This window comes from Phoxinus phoxinus, assembly GCF_949152265.1.
Source record: "Phoxinus phoxinus genome assembly, chromosome: 14".
Classification (NCBI taxonomy): domain Eukaryota; kingdom Metazoa; phylum Chordata; class Actinopteri; order Cypriniformes; family Leuciscidae; genus Phoxinus; species Phoxinus phoxinus.
Window position 1 is genome coordinate 32,351,003 of NC_136889.1, and position 16,115 is coordinate 32,367,117.

The 16,115-nt window shown below is 37.6% G+C and overlaps 1 protein-coding gene across 2 annotated transcripts in view; it reads left to right on the forward strand.

Annotated features, from left to right (window-relative positions):
- The window catches only part of col21a1 (collagen, type XXI, alpha 1), a 76,025-nt gene that overhangs the window by 36,970 nt on the left and 22,940 nt on the right, over positions 1–16,115 (forward strand). For both annotated transcript variants that reach the window (XM_079634683.1, XM_079634684.1), the window contains exons 17-21: positions 10,425–10,469; positions 11,628–11,681; positions 13,492–13,545; positions 15,158–15,211; positions 15,326–15,397. In XM_079634683.1, coding sequence (XP_079490809.1) covers positions 10,425–10,469; positions 11,628–11,681; positions 13,492–13,545; positions 15,158–15,211; positions 15,326–15,397 — 279 coding nt within the window. The remainder of the gene's footprint in view (positions 1–10,424; positions 10,470–11,627; positions 11,682–13,491; positions 13,546–15,157; positions 15,212–15,325; positions 15,398–16,115) is intronic.

The following is a 16,115-nucleotide window of genomic DNA, read 5'->3' on the forward strand; positions in this document are numbered from 1 at the left end:
AAAGATAGAATGACGACTCTTGGCCCATCTTGGCATGTTCTGCAGTTAACCTTAACTTTCCAGAGATCTAAAATGTCACGCTTTCTAAAAGCAGCAAATACAGACATCAATCTGTGCAATGGTCTGTACTTTGGGTTTTGAGAAAAAGTTTGATGTTCTTCATTTTTCTTCTTTTTTTTTTTATCATGCAAACAAAGTCTAGCCAGTAAAACATTATACAAACACTTTCCAGGGGAAACAGGACAATCCGGATGTGCGTACATAACATAAAATCTGTCCCTACATTTTGCGAAATGATGTGAGTCAGTTATAAGTAACAAGGTGCATGCTTTGCACAGAGAGGGCCGATCAGGGGCTCTCCTGCAGAGAAGGATATGTTTGTTTGCACTGTATTTTATTGGTGGGGCCACTTGCACTATAACATTTATACTAGCATACTGGGTGAACTAGGTGGTTGCCAGATCATTACTCTGTGGTTGCTTATTAGGCCAAGTCAGGAAGATTTCACACCCAAGTCTCTGAAATTCTGCAATAGAAATGTCTTGTATCCTTCCCTTAGTGCAGTAATGGCTGTGTTCAAAATGGCATACTATTATACTAATCTATTTCTGCAGTATTCAGTATGTATAGCTAGTGTGCATTGTATCCAAATTTTCTGTATTTTGTAAACTCACTCCCCTGGCCTCAGGAGGTGTGTTAATGAGTCTTAAGTCTTTAGTGTCCTTGTAAGCACGCCCGCCTCGGCGCCTCCCAATCCCTGAAACGCCAGGTTCGAATCCCGTTTGGAGCAGGGCGAGTAGAACCGGAGGGGTTACACATGTAATACCTGGATGACCTACTACATTTGCCATCATCTGCTAAATGCAACTCAAAAACACTGAAATCGATATGGAAGCCTTGTTCAAAATGATTCATACCACCATACAACCAGTGGCGGATGCAGAAAGTGGATGATGGGTGGGCCAGAATACTTAGCATCACCCCATGTTTTTTAACCAGCTTAATTTGGAAGAAAAATAGTTTGTGTGCGACACTATAATCGCCCATGACTTAAAGGTGAAGTATGTCATATAAAGATTAAACATGTCATGGACACGTCAAAGCAAACAGGGCATTGCATTGCAAGGTGCTACAAATAACGCTTAAATACAACATTATCATGCACTCGTTCATTAAGACAAATGTTCCAGTTTATTAAGTTTCATTTGATGTGTCCAGCACAGCCTCAAATAGTTGTGGCGCGTCATGTGCAGATAGATTGTTGGATGGAAGTATTATTTATAATACTTATCGCTTATAAGCGTGATGCTTGTGTTCGCTCTAGAATGAGTGTTACCTATTTGATTGCTTATTCATGACACATAGCTACACGGCTAAAAGTAGTGATGGGTGCTTTCGAAACACTGCTTCATGAAGCTTCAAAACTATTTTACACGCAGAAGGGCTGTTTTCAAGGTTGGTTTATTTTTGAAATTACGCTAGCTGCCACTAGTGTCTCAAAAACTACATACTTCACCTTTAAGCACGAAAGCGACTTAGTGCACAGCGCGATCGAGTGTGAACGGCCGCCACGCAACAAAAAAATAAAACAAAGCAGAAGAGAGATCCAACCCGAGTCCTGATAACAACTACATGTCTCGACAACCTGGGGGGTATTCCAGAATACAGCTTATGTGACATACCCGGGTATGTTTAAGGGTAAGTAAGTGGATAACCTCAACTTTCGGTTCGGTTTCGGTTTACTTCAGAGGTGTTCAGGGTTAGTTTACTTCAGAGGTGTTCAGGGTTAGTTTACTTCAGAGGTGTTCAGGGTTAGTTTACTTCAGAGGTGTTCAGGGTTAGTTTACTTCAGAGGTGTTCAGGGTTAGTTTACTTCAGAGGTGTTCAGGGTTAGTTTACTTCAGAGGGGTTCAGGGTTAGTTTACTTCAGAGGGGTTCAGGGTTAGTTTACTTCAGAGGGGTTCAGGGTTAGTTTACTTCAGAGGTGTTCAGGGTTAGTTTACTTCAGAGGTGTTCAGGGTTAGTTTACTTCAGAGGTGTTCAGGGTTAGTTTACTTCAGAGGTGTTCAGGGTTAGTTTACTTCAGAGGTGTTCAGGGTTAGTTTACTTCAGAGGGGTTCAGGGTTAGTTTACTTCAGAGGTGTTCAGGGTTAGTTTACTTCAGAGGTGTTCAGGGTTAGTTTACTTCAGAGGGGTTCAGGGTTAGTTTACTTCAGAGGGGTTCAGGGTTAGTTTACTTCAGAGGTGTTCAGGGTTAGTTTACTTCAGGGGGGTTCAGGTAGGGCTGGGCGATATGGCCCAAAAAAAATATCACGATATTTTTTTTTATATCAGTCGATATCGATAATTATCGATAAATGTCAAATCTTTATTTATTTCAAGTTTAAAGACAGATTTGTACTCCTAAGTGAAAGCTGTAGAAACCAGAGTGTTGTGTTTTTAAAATACTCTTTATTGTCAGAACATTTCATGACAAACACTTGCCAAACAGGTGAACATTTCACAAATCCAAGGTAGAACATTCAAACATTTGACATTTTTCCTTAACAAAATAAATATCTTTATTTCAGTAGTATTAGCTTGAGTTAGGATGCAGATTTACTTTATACAATTTATGTTCATTAACAAAAACAGTAAAATCTGTTAAAAAAAGTAACAACATTATTTTTATTTGGTAAAATGTAATATTCTTTAGTTTTATTAAAATTAACCATTGGTCATCCAGCATCATGCATTTAGATCATGATAACCACAGATAAAATGTAACTTTATGGTTTCTATGGTATTTATGAAAACCAGCAGCCTAAATACATTATTAAAAACTGTAATTATAATCCATTAGTCTTTTAATACATTGTCTACATTAATAATATTATACAATTCAATATATATATATCCCACATTTCATGGTGCAGTTAATATTACTAGGCTAACGTTACAGTAACGTTAAATCCGTGGTAAATGATGGGAATGTGTAGACGGAGAAGCTTCTGACTGTATCGTTGCGCACAGTGTTTCTCCTGTTCGTCAGCCCTGCTTCATCTGCCTTTAAACTGGTTTAAATCACTGAGACATTTGTGTTCCTCGCTGAATTCAAGCGCTTCTCACTGGATCTAGTGACCGAGACTGATCAGAGTAACGCCGCCTTCACACTGGCAGTTGAAATCAGCTCCGTAACACGCAATACGCCCCCAGTGCACGTCGTACTACACCGTTGAAATGCGTCGGAAAGCTTCGGAAGCGAGTAGAACAAAAATGGCGGAGAGATTAGAATGATTAATATTGTCAATGTCTGAGTGTTCAATTCTCTATTATCTCTCTGATGAGGGTTATAGAGACCATCATGGAATTTATGAATAAGCGGAAATTTTTTGAATGAGCGGGGGTCACAATATTTAATTATTCATTTTAATTGTATTAACTGCCCTAATAATGTTAGAAAATCATCAAAATAAACAAATGACATGACAACTTATCGTTATAAAATTTTATTAAAAGTTAAGAATTCAGGTTTGTTTATCAGTACCATAGCAACGTTACACTTCCGCTGGAATTGTCGGATAGGAACCGTCCGTAGCCTTTCGCAAGAGTTCAATTTTTTGAACGCATCCGGACGACCAACGGACACGATTTTTTTCGCACCGCACTCGTTCGGACCATAGACAGTATATAAACTGGACACAGCGACCCCATAGGTTTCAACGGAGAGCAGTGAAGTCAATTAGAAGCACTTACTTCCTGATCGCAAGGCGAACTGCGCAAGCTCAAACTGAGCTTGACGACGTAGATGTGACGTGAGCAACCTGTAGGTCTTCTAGTAGCTGTGCCGAGAGAAATCTGAATCATTCCCTTTCGAATCTCGCAGAGACGGAGAGCGTGGGTATTTGCTGTCCATGAGCTAGCAACGGGAGCAACTTTATGACTCTCTATGGGCTTCTCCCTTGACTTTATGCCTCCACGTCCTCCCGATTGCTTGCGAGCTTCTCTGCCTGTCCATACGGTAATTTTTCGACTTGTGCGACAGAGTCGCGCGGGTATGACGCAATCGTTAGCCTGTTTTTACAAAAACTGATTCTACGGGGCCATAACGTAAGATACAAGGTAATGGAGCTTTTTATACATTTTCGTGTTTCTTTAGAAATAAACAATGGACAAACGGTGTCTTTAAACGCCTCAGATGTAAAGTTATTCGCTGTCAAAGTGACGCCAAAATGAATGGGAGTCAATGGAATGCTAACAGCAGGTGGGGGTCCGCTAGCCAATGGCGGCGCCCAGGTCGGCTTCAATATCTTTCGGAACACTGCCCCCCTGGTTCGGACCCGATTCGGACCCATTCGCATGCGGTCTGCGAATCTCCATAGGAAATGAATGACTTCCGGTCGTTTCGTTGCCGTATCGGAGCTGATTTCAACTGCCAGTGTGAAGGCGGCGTAAACGCGTCTGCTCTAGTGAGCTCGCGCTGCGCTGCCGTTTGGACTTTGAGCCGAGCGGATAAACGGTCCGTGTGGCGCGCGCGGTTCAAATGAGATTCGTTCCGCTTTTGGCGCAAAAACATTATCGAGCATTTATCGAGCTCTTGATATCGTTTTATCGAGAAAAATTATATCGCGATAATTATCGTTATCGTTTTATCGCCCAGCCCTAGGTTCAGGGTTAGTTTACTTCAGAGGGGTTCAGGGTTAGTTTACTTCAGAGGTGTTCAGGGTTAGTTTACTTCAGAGGTGTTCAGGGTTAGTTTACTTCAGAGGGGTTCAGGGTTAGTTTACTTCAGAAGTGTTCAGCGCATACGTGCCCTATTGATGAGGCTCTAGTGGGACAGATTGCGCACAGTATTATATATTGATATATAAAGCGCTATTAAAATAAGGTAATGTTAATTTTATTATAATATATAACTTAGCTATATAATTATCTCACACATCGTTGATCTACATTCAGACATTTTTTTTTAGTTTTGCAACAGGACATTTTCTATGCTATAATGTATTTCTATAATAAAATATATAATATGATATATTACCTTTCAAGCAATGTGGAAGCAAAATGACTAAAGAAAATAAACTTATACAGACATGTATGCAAGCACAGACTATTTAATCATTATTAACGTTACTCAACTTTTAGTTTTATCATTATTACTCAACTTATTTCTCAACGTTTTATTATATAATTAGCATCAAACTAATAGTTCTTATTCACAGTGACTAAAGATTATTAAACGGAAATATTTAAAAATAATTGAACAACCACCAAATTGGTGGCAATATGCACTAAGTGTGTAAAGCAGCATTTAACGAAAGAAGTAGCCTAGTAGGCTATGGCGCGCTTCTTAACGTCTGTGTCCATGGTGACTCGTCGATTGGTCGATCTTTTGAGAACAGACTCTGAGTTGCATGAACTTACTCCCGGACGCGTTTTTGGAACCAGCATACCTCGAGTTAGCAAGGTTTGGTAACTGTCAACCGACAGTTCGGGCCGGGGTAAGTTTGACAGTAGACCTTGCTGTCTGGAATACCCCCCTGCCATTGATAAGATACAAGTGGCTTATATAGCTACATCTCAGAAACCCCTTGGTCACAAAAATTAAATGCAAATAGGCTATAGCATAATCATGCCACGGCGGGCCAGACTAAAAAACACACGACCCATTACCTGTAGTGCGGATGTCTGTTAGACGGAGGCTGGGCTTGATGTTGATATTGATAATCGTCGTAATTTAAATGATCTGTTATTCAATTTCAAAATACAAAAGTGTCAAGTTGTTACACCTGTCATCTTTATCTAGATGTGTTTATTTCTTACATGTGTCACAGATAGTGATTAAATTTAAACCATTTTTGTAATAGGATCAAAAGGGCGCTGCTAGTTGGAATCCGAATATTGGCACGAAGAAGAACATAATACGGACGTGACGTAACTGAAGAGACGAATTTGCATATTCTTATCAATATTAGGACAGTGTTCTAATGCAAGACAAAACAAATCACATTTAAAATAATTATTGCAGAATTGTTCAAGTTAAGAAAATTGTATAGACTAATGTACAGGGTGGGCAAGATGTCCAACTATATCGCAGTATGCAATGTGCATAGGCTACTGAATTATTTGAATTACCAGATTACCAGATTATCTGCATCTGATTCTGAGGACACAACGCAACGCGCTCAATGTGATGAAATAATTATAAATGTAACACTTTTACTGTAAACACACACATTACTGTAAAGTACAAACTAGCTGCACAAACACTATTGTTAGTAGCACATGAATTGTACTTTAATCTCTATGGCATGGTTCCAATCAAGTCGAATCAAGTCACCCTTATTTATAAAATACAGATTTCAACGTAGCTTTTTTTACAGTGATAAACAGGAAAATAATGATTCTGAGTTCAATGCTTCAACAGAGCTCTAGAAAAAGCGTCATTGTTCAGATGAAGTCTTGTCATCCCAAGACAACCAGAGACAAAAGTGTGCCAAAATAAACCCTTATGGTTTATGGTCTGTACACCGAGTCAAGTGTATCCGTTGTAGTTCATTTGATCGTGATGCGCTCATGGCCTTAAATGAAGGAGCACAGATATTGGCTTGGAACAGAATGTTATAATGATACATTATGACAGTCATTCTGTTTTGGGAAACATGTGCTTCTTAGTAATGTATCTGCTTTATCTAAAACTTAAAATTATAATTGTGTTGCAGGCTGGGTTGAGTCAGTATTCTCTTGACAAATAGGCCCAAAACCATATATTAACACATCAATAACTTTTTTATGCTGACAAAATATAGTGCAATAGCCTTATTATGTTGTCAAGCAAAATAAATTTGAATCAACTGATTTTAAGTGAAAAACATGATTTAATTTGACCAAATCATCTTGACTTTACACCAACAAACAGGAAAACAGAAATAGGATTTCAAACCACATGAATGCAGCTCGAAACAGATTTTAAAAAATCGCATTTCTTGTGATTTCTGGCCGTTCACACTAGCTAAATCTGATCGGATATCGATCAGATATGCACAAAAATCTGTCACGAAAGTCTGATAGAGTCCTCTCCTAATGAGCTGATGATCTGAATCAAGTGTGTTAGATAAGGAAGATATGTAAAGTGTGTCCCCCAAGGGTCATTTCTAACTTCAAGTACACACTAGGCTTAGTAGCTAGTTTGTAACTGACTCCATAGGCCTACTTTATTTGGTTGCACCATTTGTTCTTAAGGCTGAATGTAGGTTGTAAGCTCTCTGTCAAGTAATGCGCATAGTCACATAATATGACATTAACCCTCACTGATCCAATAGCAACCCTCAAAGTGAATTTCAGTTTACACATCTCCTTAACAAGGTGCTGGACCTGAGATGCCTTTTATGTCTGAAGCACAAGTGTTGAAGTGTAATACTTTGGGTCAGGTTTGTTGACATCAGTAGCTGCGTTTACTTGGACTTTAATAATCTTGTGATTAGACTTTTAGCATTGTCAGAATAAAAAAGTAATGTAACCATGTCAATTGGAATAAATTGGCCAGATTCAATTTACATTTATTGTAAGGGGTGATGTAAACCTTTTCTAATCCGTTCGATGAGGCATGTACTTGATCAGAAAACTGAAAACTGAAACTGCAAAGTTGGAAAAATGGCGTAATGATGTATGACACACAGAAGGAAAAGAACATTTCCTTGTTGTTGAAGGAAATATTTTTCTGAAATTCTCACTCATGGTCTGTGAAGTTTGCAGGACGTTGTTTCAGACTCTCATCCACAGACGGCTTGTTCAGGAATGAGTGTTTTTACTGCTGGATAAATAAAAGCAATGGCTTCATGTGCTCATCTCCTAAATAGGTAAATATTAAGTCTGCTTTTTAAAACAAAGAAAATAAGCAATGGTTGTCTGGCTAAGTCTGTTTACACGGAAACGGTCTGAAGAGAAAACGCAAAAGTGGCGTTGCGTTATCACTTTTTATTCTGCGTTTAGACGAGTGTTAATGGGGGGAAATCTGCGTGCATATGGTGCGTGCATATCGTGCATATGGTGAAAAGTGTGTGAAATTCTATGTAGTGTGCACTCCAGGCGGCTAGGTGGCGATGTGGAGCACTGAAAGTGAAAGAGACGCTGACACTGTTTTTCATGTTTAATACGGTAAAGCTGCTGCTTTAACCCTCGGTGCTCTTCACTTGCCGCTCAAAAATTACAGATTTTTTATTTTTATTTTTGTCAATTAAATTAATGCTATATTTTAGTTTGATAATGTTTTGTTATTTTCCTGTTCTGGCGCATTCCTGTGACGTAAACACGTACACGACGCCTTCACTGTCTAGTGAAACGTTTTTACCGTTTTTACCCTTTAGACGGGAACGTGATGGTGGAGCATTTTTAAGATTTCCACTCTGGAGGGGGGTTTCACTTTTTTGTGTTTTTAAGCCCCAAAAACGCCGTCGCCGTGTAAACGAAAGGCACATCCAATAAAATATTTTTACGGTTTTACCCACGAGCGTTCTCGTGTAAACAGGGCCTAAGTATGCGCAAACACCGGGAATCTTTTTATTCCGATTGAAACAAAAAGTCTTGTTTCCTAACCCTGTTCCTGGAGGCACATTTCAGATGTCTCTCTTATCTGACTCCTCTACTGATGAGTTGAATCATGTGTGTTTGATTAGGAAGAGTTTGAACATGTGTGGTGTTGGTCTGTCTCCAGGGAAGTAACACTTGCCTAAAAGTAAAATGCAAGATTGAATAGTAATGTACTGCAGTACATTGTGATTTTAAGGCACAGTATGTAAGTTTCACAGCTGAGTCACTTATTCAAAGCAATAACAGGTGTAGTTTGATGATGCAGTAAATGTGTGTGGAAGTTGGGAGTTGTAGTATTCACCTCCACAGCCGATGGAGAGCAATCTGATGGGACTCAGGCAGAAATCATATTCACGGATGAGCAAATGCATTTTGCAAGTGCTGAATTACTCATACGTCAATTAGGGCTGTTACTTTTTAGAAAAATCTAATTCGAACGGATATCAAATACCTAGCTATGTATTCGAATATCTACCCCCACCCCCGCCCAAAAAAAAAAAAAGGTTATTTTTAAAAACCGGATAGTTTATTTATAGTTCGATTACGGATATTCCACGTCATGTTCGAATGCATATTCGAATATCGAATAAAAAGTGACAGCCCTAATGTCAATTTATTTGACGAATTAATATTGTGGGGTAACGCAGTGCTGTTTTAGTTGGTCAAAACAATCTTTCTAAAAATACATTTGAGTGTGTTGAAACTTATGTTGTAACATTACTCTGTAAGCTAGATCAATATTAGAATATCATATTAATAAAAGCTAGGTGACTTGTGTTGTTAAATGGCATGCAATTCATTTTAAAATGTATTTTATGGTGGAGAAAATCCTGTATTATTGTTACTACAAATAAAGCACGTTCTGATTATGCTTAAGTTAGCCACTACGTACAAACATGTTACTCGTGTTAAATCAAGAAAACAAGATATTCAAACAATAAGACTAAGCTGAGCTATATAACAAATAGTTTCTCTGGATTTAAACATTATTGGAAACATTTGGGATAATGTAAGTACACAAGTCAACAAAATATATATCGTTGTTCTAGTGGTTTTTTGATATTTTAATCCTAAAATATTGCATATTGTGCCTTTTAATGATAAGCAGTTATGACAAAACATTAATCTCATATATGTCTTGTACAGTGTGGTTTCAAGAATCATGTAAAACACATTATAAACTTACTCTATCATTTTTTTAAGCTCATTTGAGGAAAACTATTAGATTAATAAAGCAGTTGCATAGACTATATAGACTAATAAAGTGTACACAATGAAAACTATATAAAAATAGCCTAATGGTTATAATTTGCAATTAGCAACCCAAAGGTTAAAGCTATTAAACAAATGTCCATTTGTGTGCATTCATTTCTCTTATTTACTAGATCTATTTTTGAAAACATTATTGTTTTTATATATTATTGTAATGCTATGTAAAATACTAGCACTTTAATTATTATAGCAGGAAAGATAAAGTTGCAGTACTCAATCCTCCCACAGATCGTGTAGGTTGGTCTGATGTATCTCCGGTGGAGCTGCTCCTATATTACAGTAGTGTCCGAATTTAACAACGTCCTGTTAAAACTATTACTTTCTCTGGCTGACAAAGCTTCAAGATGCCAGGAGGGATGCATTTCATACGTGATTAATCCAGACATCCCATGCATGTTAGCTTCATCAGAGGCCAGGAAAACCCACTGGTGTCCCGACCCAGCGCTGTGTTCACCACGGACCTCAGATGCTCACTACATCCCGGAACTGGGTTTCAAACTCTGTCTCTAGTGCTTAAAGCTGTTCATGAATGTGTTAAATAGTTCATTGTTAAACAAGAACTGAGCAAGTTTGTTTTTTAACAGGGCATGCCTGGTATACCTGGAAATGATGGTCAGAGGGGAATTAAGGTGATGTTTTCCTTTGCTCATGTGGACAGTTTATTTCTCATGTGTTGTTGTATAGAGGTTATGCTTCTTGCTCTTTTACAAAACTTAGTTCTGCATGGACAGACAATATTTTGAGTGCACATCCAACATTATTATTGTACCTATTGGCAACTTAATTCTATTAATTATAAATATAATTAAGTAGCATGTTCTTAAAGGATTAGTTCACTTTAAAAAAAACTTTTGCTGATAATTTACTCACCCCGATGTCATCCAAGATGTCCATGTCTTTCTTTCTTCAGTCGAAAAGAAATTAAGGTTTTTGATGAACACATTTCTCCATATAATGGACGTCAATGGGCCCCAAACGGGTCAAGGTCCAGATGACAGTGTCAGTGCCGCTTCAACGGGCTTTAAACGACACCAGACGATGAATACGGGTCTTATCTAGCGAAACCATCGTCATTTCAAACATAAATAAAAAAGTTTAAGTTTTATAAGCACAAATGCTCGCCTTCCTCTGTTCTGTGATGCGTTCGTGACGTCACGTAATACGCAATTACGCTGAAAAGGTCACGCTTCACAGAATCAGTGTTTACAGATGTGCGGAAGGAGGACCATACAAAAATTTTCGTCAGGATAGAAATGTTTTACTTTTCATAGAAGCGTGACCTTTTCAACGTAACTGCGTATTACGTGACGTCACGAACGCGCATCACAGAACAGAGCAAGGCGAGCGTTTGTGCTTATAAAACTTCAACTTTTTATTTATGTTTGAAATGACGATGGTTTCGCTAGATAAGACCCGTATTCATCGTCTGGTGTCGTTTAAAGCCCGTTGAAGCGGCGCTGACACTGTCATCTGGACCTTGACCCGTTTGGGGCCCATTGACGTCCATTATATGGAGAAATGTGTTCATCAAAAACCTTCATTTCTCTTCGACTGAAGAAAGAAAGACATGGACATCTTGGATGACATCGGGGTGAGTAAATTATCAGCAAAAGTTTTTTTAAAAGTTAACTAATCCTTTAATATTTTCTTTTTATTCAAAACCGATTTAACTTTTTCTTAAAGTCTCCAAATATAATTTTGCGACCAGTGTATTTTGTTATTAGTTTCATTATAAATTAAGCTATCCCAAACATATTGAAAATGTACATCTGTTGGTTTCTTTAAAGGGTGAAGATGGCCTGCCAGGACCAAAAGGAGCCAAAGGTATACCTGGAGACTCTGTAAGTAAATCTAAAAATATAGTAAACACTTGAAAAATCACAATGCAAAAGTGAGTGTAACTTTTAATATGCTTGTGATTATGTCCACTGATCATATCATAATGCAATACATTTGTGTTTTCCTTTTAAAACATCACTGAGAGAGAAATAAGTTAAACAAATGAGGCAATCGCATTATGTGTTGTACAAATGCTGTAGACAATAGGACTATTCTCAGTGGACAATGAGCAAGTTAGCTAGGATTGTGGTGACCCTGCTGCTCAAATCGCTTCCATTCGTTGGCATGCGAACATAAGAGAGAGGAAACACTCGCACATGTGAAGAGATTTAGATTGTAGATCCGTACTAATGTTTGCTGGACCTGTGAATTCATGCAGTATATGATGAAAACATGCTTTACCAATTGACAATGCCAATGTCACTTATTGATCTCTTGGCTCAATACACCGAATATTTGACATTTTGAATGTGCCTGTAATTTGTGATCTAGTAGTTATTAAAAACAGAAGCCCTAGATAATGTCATCATATCCTGTTGCTGATATCCATGCTCAAAGCTAGTGTACCTGCACCTAATAAAGTAATAAAGTGTGTAGTGTTGCTGTGTGATCATGAGAAAGCTCCAGTTCTTCTCTATATCAGTGTCAGTGTTTCTGAACTCCTGAAACGCCTCCATTGTAGTCTTGAGTTTCTTCCGGGAACGAACACGTCACAATATTCCTCATTATAATAATTAATACGCAGAATAAAGGGGCGGGGCCTGGTTGAGTTAGCTAGTAGTGTGTTAAACTGGAGGTTATGGTGAGGGGCGGGGCATTTCCCAAACACACTCGATGCGCTCGACCAATCACAAACGATCAAGAATTGTTCTTATGTTTAGACCAAGCTTATGAACCGAGTGTGAAAACAGTGTAAGTTTGGAATTGACCTGACTTAAAGGATTTTAATGGATGTTATTAACTGATAACGGTTTGTTGAAAAAAAATTTGTTGAGTAATTTACAACGGCTTCGAACGCAGCTCAACCAATCAGAATCAAGGACTGGAACTATCCGTTTTATTAGTATGATTTAAGCCATGCCAATAAAATTCCACTAATGCCAACATAATTTTCAAGTCTATTCAAAAGATAATTAGTATACTAATTGGTAATTTAGAAATGTATACTGTATGTAACCTTTATTTTGAGGTTTTTAATATTTAAATTTTTTGGTCACACTTTAGATAAGGGTCCAATCCTCACTATTAACTACGACTTTTGCTGCTTATTAATAGTTAGGAAGGTAGTTGTTAAGTTTAGGTATTGGGTAGGATTCAGGGATATATAATATGTTCATGCTTGATAAGGCATTGATATGTACTCATAATGGACCCTAAACTAAAGTGTTACTGATTTTTGTTAATGGGGTACATCTATGCAAAGGAAACCATGTGGCATGAAAGTTGAGTAACAATTTACATAAAATATGCCATATTGTTTGATGGGGACATAAAATCCACCAAACTGACCCATTTTTAGAGTGAAACAGGATATTCAACAAGAACAAAATCAGGGCAGGACTAGGTTTTATCAATCAGGAATTGATTGGATCATGAAAAGTGGGCATTCCTCATAGCGATTGGATGTCAGCCGGAAAAAGACAACAACTCTGTTTCAGAAGCAGAACAACTTCATTTTGATCAAGTATTACAAAGACAAGTTTCTAAAAAACAAACAACCAAAAAAAACACACAACAAATCGTGAATTCCGATCGCAAGTGACCTGCTGTAAAGTTAAGACTGTGTGTTTGATTGTGTTTGTCTCTCTACAGGGCGAGATGGGATTGCCTGGAATGCCCGGTTCGAGTGGACAACCTGGCCCTAAGGTCACAATGCATGTATTTGCCCTTTGTAATGTTGAATTCATATGGAAACCATTATAGGGATTGATTACTGAGTTGGAGTCACTATTACATTATTGTAGTGATTTCAAAGCACTTGCTAGACAGATGGCGAAATCCCTTTGTGCTGTCTGCACCGCTTTTCTCCGTCGCCTTTCATCATTTGTATTGACATACATGTGGATTGCTACATGTGATGTGTAATTGTGCAGATAAAAAGCCATAGATTATAAATAGTTATGATACTTCAAACTTGTTCCGCTTCAAATCATGTTTTTTAGATTGTGTCCAGGGAAAGAGAAAACAAAGCATGTCCAGATTTCAAATCTCTAGTGCAATTACCATCAAACTTCAAAATACTTGCCAACAACGCTTTTCTTCATGACTTATTGAACACTTTATGACACAAAATGGACATTTTTCAATGAGTGCAGAGGAAAGAAATATGTGCACACTGTTATATTGTATAATCCAAAGAGGCCTGTCAACTTTTATCTCGGTTTGGGGTCGGTAAGATTTGTTCATGTTTTTGAAAAGTCTCTAATGCTCGTTAAGACATCATTTATTTGATCAGAAAAAACAGTAAAACACCACTACTGTGAAATATTACTACAATTAAAAAAAAAAACATATTGTAAAATGTGATTTATTCCTGTGATCAAAGTTGATCATTACTAGCAAAGTTTACAGCATTTATTTACTGTCTTTACTGTTACTTTTGATCAATTGAATGCTTCCTTGATGATTACAATGATTAATTTCTTTAAAAAATAACTGACCCCAAACTTTTTTTAGTTCACTCTTAAGTTCACGTATTAAGAATATTCAAAAATGGATATTCTGTCAGTTACTCTCCCTCATGTCGTTCCAAACCCGCAAGACTTTCCTTCATCTTCAAAATACAAATGAATATATTTTAATAAAATCTGAGAGATTTCTGTCCCTCCATTGACAGCTACGCAACAGCCACTTTCTAGTTCATAAAGTTCATATGAATCGAGTGGTTTAGTCCAAATTTTCTCAACAGACACGATCACTTTATATGATGAACAGATTGAATTTAGACTTTTATTCATATATATATAAACATTCATCAACGCATAAATCAGTTATGGTAAACAGAAGCTCAATCAAGTTCGCTTAATTTGCAAAAACCAATGAGGTCATTCTCGTGTTACGCAGCACGTTCAACACGATCTCATGAAAGTGTGTATCTATACCACAAATGTTATTTCTCGTAGCATTTATACTGCAAACATGTTTTTTGCGTGCATATGGTACACATTGAAAACCCTTGGGTAGGATTAGGGGTGGGGAGTGCACGCGTATAACATGCCATAAAGTGCGTATCATATGCATGGGAAAAATATTTTTTGGCATACAAATGGCACGAGAAATAACATTTGTGGTATAGATACGCACTTTCATGAGATCGGGCTGGCACGTTTGAGTTCAGCAAGAACCGATGAGGTTCATTCCAACACATGAACGAGAACCGCACGCCTGAAGCCTTTTCCCACTCCTCAAGCCTTTAGGATATTTAATAAAAGTTCTTACTGATAAACTTTGACACCCAAACTTGAATTTCCATTATTAGGGCACTAAAGGGGGAAGTGGAGGGCCCGGTCAACCAGGACCTCTAGGGCACGAGGTAAAATATTATATTCAAATTAAACCTTATCGGGTGGTTGAAAGAAGAGGAAACATACTTGATGAACTGCATCTTTATATGCTTTAACTTTATTTATTATGCTTTTTAATGAAGGGTAAGCCTGGAGAGCCCGGGACCGCTGGTCAGCCAGGACATCCAGGAATGCCAGGATCACAGGGACAGAAGGTGAATAATTGATAACCACTTCATAAAGATTCCACATCACATTACATCTGGGGTTTGGATGTCTCATACATTTATGAAACTTTCTGAAAATGATTTTGTTACTGCATCCAAATTGCATTTATTTCTTCTGATTTTAATGAGAAAGAAAACTCTGACATTGCATTTTTGGTCAGTCTTGGAGGCGCAAGCCCACTTTATGGTGAGCAGATTTTCCAAGTGTAGCTCTATTAACTTCAGTAAGGTAATGATCTACCATGGCGAACAAGAAAAGCATTCATGAAAATGTTGCTTGTGGTTTACAAGCATTGGCCGCTTTCAGTGAAACTTCATGAATTATTGACAGCTGTTTTTAAATTTAGAGCTAAATCTTAATTACTATGGGTTTGCTCTCTGTTAGAAGTGGCAATTTTGTTATGAATCTATCATTCAGAATTTTTGTTTAGTCTTTTGAAAATGATCTCAAGACGGTAAAACGGTAGCAGTAACTGCCTCACACATGGTACTTTACACGTGATGCTCTTCTTAGAAACTCATTTCATCTTTGGAGAAGGTTTTCAGTTTTAATTTAGTTCATTGAGTTATGATGCAAGTTTAGAGATACATAATGCATAAATCATATGTATAGTTTGGTATACAATTTTAAACTACAGTACTAGCCACAATGCATTAATACAATATTGTTCGGTACAAATTACAGCATAGTAATTTGAATGTAAAC